This window comes from Trichechus manatus, unplaced genomic scaffold (genome assembly GCF_000243295.1).
Source record: "Trichechus manatus latirostris isolate Lorelei unplaced genomic scaffold, TriManLat1.0 scaffold00073, whole genome shotgun sequence".
NCBI classification, from domain to species: domain Eukaryota; kingdom Metazoa; phylum Chordata; class Mammalia; order Sirenia; family Trichechidae; genus Trichechus; species Trichechus manatus.
The window spans coordinates 9,586,030-9,592,160 of NW_004444009.1; the positions used below are offsets into that span (position 1 = coordinate 9,586,030).

Here is a 6,131-nt window from a genome sequence, read left to right on the forward strand (position 1 = left end):
CTGCTGGGCCAGTAGGACCCTTGACACTCTCTATGGCTGTGCTTTAATATTTTTATGTATTTAATGGTTTTATGTAAGAATTTGTTTGAAAGGATGTTTCTGTAACTTCAAAATTGTTAGACAATCACTAATTCATTGTGAATTCTCTTTATCTGATTGCTTCCCTGATATTAGGTGAGATCTTTTTTGGCTAAGTGAAGAGTATTTTGTTGGTGATAAGAGGACTGGACTAGATAGAATGGAAATTTTTGGAATAGATGAAAAATGATATTTCTAAGTTGTTTATAATTTATTTACAGTATACTTTCACAGATAGAAAATCAGTTTAATGTTTGAAATCACCTCTTATCATATGTTATTATCATCCTCATTTTATGGATAAGCCTGAGAGAAGCCAGTGACTTACTCAGAGTCACACAGGAAATGGATGGAAAAGTTGGAATTCAAAGCCCAGACTTCTGATTATAAGTCCATGTCTGTTTCTACTGTCCATAGTGAGATCAGGAAGATAGTTTGGGATTGCAGGCCTAAAAAAGTATAGTATTGAGAGGCTTTGCCAGTACCTATCTCTTCCCCCTCCCCCGCCACACACACTCCCTGTTTTTCCATTGCTATGCCATTGAGGGTAAGATGGTATCTCATTATGGTTTTGACTTCCATCTCCCTAATGGCTAAAATAATTGGCTGCTAACTGAAAGGTTGATGATTTGAACCCATCAGCCACTCCTCTGGAGAAAGATGTGGCAGATTGCTTCCCTACAGAGTTACAGCTTTGGAAACCCTATGGGGCAGTTCTGCTCTGTCCTGTAGGGTCACTATGAATTGGAATCGACTCAACAGCAATGGTTTTAAGGGCTAATGAAGGAGCCTTGGTGGCACAATGGTTAAGTGAACCCACCCAGCTGCTCTGGGAGAGAAAGACCTGGCAATCTGCTCCCATAAAGATTACAGCCTAGAAAACCCTATGGAGCAGTTCTACTCAGGGCTTCAGATCAGTTTCTTCTGGTTCGAACCCCTCTGAGAATTTGCATGTCCGTCCCAGATGTATTGAATCAGAATCCACAGTTTAACAAGATCCCCAGGTGATTCTTATGTATAATAAATTTTGAGACCCACTGCTCTACTAATGATTCTCAGAACTGGTCCCTAACCAGAGCATTAGCATCACCTGGAAGCTTGTTAGAAATGCAAATTCTCAGCAGGGGTTCCATCTGGAGCGGACCAGTTTGAAGCCCTGGCTACTCTGTACATGGGGTCACTGTGAGTCAGAATCTAACAACAGCAGTGGCTAATGATGTGTGTGTCTTTTCATGTGCTTGTTAGCCATCTGAATATCCTCTTTGGTGACGTGTGAGTTCAAGTCCTTTGCCTATTTTTTGATGGGCGCAAGCATATCTTTTTGTTGTTAAGTTGTAGAAGTATTTTGTATATTTTGGATATTAGATCCTTTTTGGATATATGGTTCCTAAACGTTTTCTTCCAAGCTGTAGGTTCTTTTCACTTTTTTGATAGAGTCCTTTGATGAACAAAAGTATTTAACTTTTATAGGGTCCCATTTACCTATTTTGTCTTTTGCTGCTTGTGCTTTTGTTGTTATATCTGATAGCCCATTGCTAAAAACTAGGTCCCACAGCTTCACCCCTACATTTTCTACTAAGATTTTTATGGTTTTAGTTTTCACATTTAGGTTGTCCTTCATCCATTTTGAATTAGTTTTTGTGTATGGTGTGAGGCTTAGATCCTGATTCATTCTTCTGCATGTGGAAATCCAATTTATTGAAGAGACTCTTTCTTCCCCATTGAATGAATTTCATTAATTATTTCCTCTATGAGTTATCTACTTAAATCCTTTGCTTACTTTTCTTTTGAGATTGTCTTTTTCCTTTTAATTCACAGAAATTATTTACATAACACATACCATTTGTTCTGTGCAGTTATTTAGGGACTCAGATTCCTTCCATTTTGTTTCTTCACATCCTTTATCGACAAACTAAGGCCAGCTGGCCTGCAGCCTTTTGTGTATGTCCCTCAAGCTAAGGATTTTTTTTTATATACGTGTTTAAAGGAGTTAAGGAGTAAAAAGAAGAATATGTGAGAGTGACTATTTGTGGCCCGGAAAGTCTAAAATATTTTCTGTCTGGACCTTGATTAAAAAAAAGTATGCAGACCCCTGCCCTAGGGCACTGTCCTGATCTGTATAGTGGTTATCTGTGACTTCCAGCTCAGGGGAAGTAGAGTAGAAGTCCCTGGCAAGAGATTTCCTTTTAACCAAGTGATTTTGAAAATTGTACGCATCACTTTTGCTCACCTTCAGTTGGCAAGACCTTAGTCACACAGTCATACCTAGTGTAAAGGAGGCTAGTAAATATAATGTGTAGCTGAGTAGCTGTGTGTCCAGAAGTAGGGGAGAATGGTTCTGGGAGAACAGCCAGCAGTCTTTGCCACAAAGAGTCTTTGATTAACTGCTGTGTCACTAAGAACAATACTTGACACATAGGAGATGCATCAAAAAAAACCCGTTGATTTAATGAATAAACTAATTTTTTTTTTCCAGTTAGTCTTTCAGCTTTGTTGTACTCTTGCCTGTGTCTAGTGAAAATTGGAGATGAATGCTTCAGCTAACATTTCCCTGTTAGAGGCTGTAATAGAGTCAGGAAGCCCTTTTACATACTCACTGTTTGCTTTTTCCTAACCTGGTCCACTCTTCTAGCCTTAGGGATGTCTGTTTGGCCAGAGGTATAAATTGCAGATGGAGAGTATAAAAGCAGCAAGGGCAGAGGTGGATTAACATGAGATTTTCATGACTGTATTGAACCATATGTAATCCCCCACCCCTTGTTTCTTTTTAGGTGGGATGCAGCCCCACTTACATCTGTGGCCCGCATTAGCTCTCCCCTCTTACAAATCCTACAGTTGACTTCAGTTGCAGCTAAGAATTTACTTGTAGTTACAGGTGAATCCTTGGCCAACAGCTGTGACCACAGGGCAGGCAAAGCTACCGAGATCCTTTAATTGTCTCTCCAACAAGCTCACAGCATACTCTTATTACCTTCAGCCCATCATGTCTCTTACCTTGTATTTTAAGGGTTTTGACAAGAAAATTGGTTTACTGTTTTTAGAAATGCCCTCCGTTGCTTGCGATTTGTTTTGCGCTGCCCTACTCTGATGTCAGTTCACTTCTGTTTTGGTTTATATCCAGACTTTTCTCCAGTGTTTCTGCTTTGATGTCCTTTCACTAGACACAGGCAAGAGTACAACAAATCTCATGTTAAGAAGTAAATGCACGTTTTCAGTTTTCTGTCTGGAACCAGAAGTAGATTTGCATGAAAAAATAGTCATGGCTCTAGAGAGAGAGAAGGTTGAAAGGGGGCAAGGGAAACCAGCAAGCAAAATATTAGCAATTATTGAAGCAAGAACAACTTGACCATCTCTCATATAGAATAGTGTGAAATTTAATTTAAGGTAATTTTAATATTTAAATACTATTTGTTCTTTCATTTAATCATCACAGTTCTGTGATGTAGGCAGGATGTTTTAAAGATTAGGAAAACGGGTATTCAAATTGGGGACTAGTCCAAAGTCACAGTGTCTGGTTCTCTGGCTTTATACTACTACCTGTAAGTCAGAAAAGGACTCAGCCCTCCTATTGCCTGCCCCTTTTGTTTGGGTGGTAAGGGAGCCTTTTGTATCAGACTAAGGGCATTTTGTTGACTCTAAGAACTTAATCAAAGTTTAAAAGCTGGGCATTGACATGACTCTTCAGGGGAGTGACTCTGGCAGACTGTGGACATTGAAATAGAGGGAAAGAGACTGGAGAAAAGAATACTGATAAATTGGTCCAGCAGCAGTTTTGGGGAAAGGCAAAAGTGTCAGAGTATGTCAGAGGAATTTTCAGGGTAGAACATAAAAGATTTAGTATATCATTGGGTTTTGTCTTGAGCAGCTGGGTATTATTTGTTGAGTAAAAGTAATTACAGTTCACAATAATGTTACATTGTGTGAGTCCTCAGGGGAGCCTAAGGAAACATTTAATTTGAATTTGATATTGTATAATCTTTTAGCTTATTAGTAAACTATGAGCAGATATGGTAACACTAATGAAATTAATAACTTCTCTGCTTTAATCAGAGTAAATTTATTTTTTCTTTCTCTTCAGTTGGAAGATGCTGGCTCAAGTAGTTTAGATAATCTACTAAGCCGATATATCTCAGGCAGCCACTTACCCCCACAGCCTACAAGCACCATGAATCCCTCCCCAGGACCCTCTGCCCTGTCTCCCGGATCATCAGGTAAAGCAAACTACCTCATTTCTTTAGCATCTAAAAAAAAAAAAAAGCTCTCTCTTAGTATCAGATAATATTTTTTGCAGTTGTTCTAGTTATTTTGGTTCAAATACTGTTGGCAGTCTTCAGCTAGTAAAAAGTAATGTTAATATATATCTGTAATCTATACTGTTCAGAAATTTAAGGTACTCCTTCCACTTCACCCCCACCAGGCTGTTTTCACATTCTTTGCTGGGTTTGTAGATGCATGTACTTCACATGTCTTATTTTTACAATACAGATGGTCAGTTGAAGAGTTTTTGCTTTCAACCCAACTTTAAAACATTCTGTAAAGTAATACTTTTAAAAACATTGTTTAAAACTCTTAGTTACTATTGGATTAACGGCATACCAACCACTTTTTATGCCTCTGGACCTCACAGGTAGTACATTACTCCGATTCTAATGTAGTTAGTGTCAGGGTGAGCTTCGTTGTGTAGGTTGAGCATTCTGTTAGGTGATGCTTCCTGGATGTGTTACTTTTGTAAACTTTTTTTTCCTTTATTTCTGTGAGATAAGACTAAGCATAATTATGGCTTTCCTGTGTGATGCTTAGGGAGCCTGATGGGTTTGTTTTGGTTTTCTGTGTCATATATGGAAAACCAGCAGGGGTGCCAGCAATAAATTATATATCTAGTTCCCATTGGTATATGGTTATGCCACAGATTGGTGGTGCCACAGTGTCACTCACCTCATTGGGTGGCTTGTATTACAAGATCACATTTCTCAAAATCCATATTCCTGTTGCCATCGAGTTGATTCCGACTAATAGCGACAGAGTAATAGGACAGAGTAGAACGGCCCCACTGGGTTTCCAAGGAGCGGCTGGTGTATTTGAACTGCCAACCTTTTGGTTAACAGCTGAGTTCTTAACCACTGCGTCAACCAAAAACTTAAAACACTTAATTAGTAAGCATGCATTCCAATACTGAAAACACTTGCCATCCAAAAGAAAAAAAAAAAAGGACAAAAAAATGCAGTAACGAAAGGGTTAAAAAAAAAGAAAAATTTGGGAAAGGCAAGTAAATTTTCAGATTGCAGTTTTAACACAAAAACTTAAATTTATTGGTAACTATCAAAATTTGACTAATCATGTCCATAGGATGCCATTCTTTCCAAAATCCCAGTTGTCTTGTTAACCCTATTGCCAGATGATTCAATTGGGACTCTTACAAATGAATGATTGAAGCAATTCTAAACAGGTTGATAGTTCAGAAATGGTTATGTTATGGAATATATTTTTCTGATGTAGATTAACTGTTATTTCTCACTGAAACAGACCACCTGATTATTTCTAGAGGAAGAGTAGTTTGATTTTAAATGTGAGTTTTGACTGAGATGCATCATTAATGTATTTTTAAGTCACATAAATTTTGAGCTTTAATGGAATTATTCCAGGACTTCTGAAAGAAAGAATAATTAATGGAAATCTAAATATGCTATTTTACCAGATGATTGCAGAGGAATGGCAGGTAACTTTCTCTTTTCTGACAGTTTTTATTGATTGGATAGTGTTGCTCTGAGAAGGCTTTTGAGGTAGTGTCTGGGCTCAGCTGAGAGAAGGCTGTGGTTGATGTTTACCAATGGTTACACGTGCCATCCTGACCTAAGGGCTAGGTCTGATTACTGAGAATTGCTGAACTGGCTTATGAGAATCTTGAATTCTGTAACTAGTAGGTAGATAGTGGTTATGCTTATATGCATTGATACTCATTTTTTTTTTCTTTTTTTTTATTGTACTTCAGGTGAAGGCTTACAGAACAAATAGTTTCTCATGAAACAGTAGTACACATATTGTTTTATGACATT

At 38.1% G+C, this 6,131-nt stretch overlaps 1 protein-coding gene across 1 annotated transcript in view; it reads left to right on the forward strand.

Annotated features, from left to right (window-relative positions):
- Positions 1–6,131, forward strand: part of TRIM33 (tripartite motif containing 33) — a 71,125-nt gene that overhangs the window by 40,939 nt on the left and 24,055 nt on the right. The window contains exon 12 of the mRNA XM_023734900.1: positions 4,157–4,289. Within this exon, the coding sequence (XP_023590668.1) occupies positions 4,157–4,289 (133 nt within the window). The remainder of the gene's footprint in view (positions 1–4,156; positions 4,290–6,131) is intronic.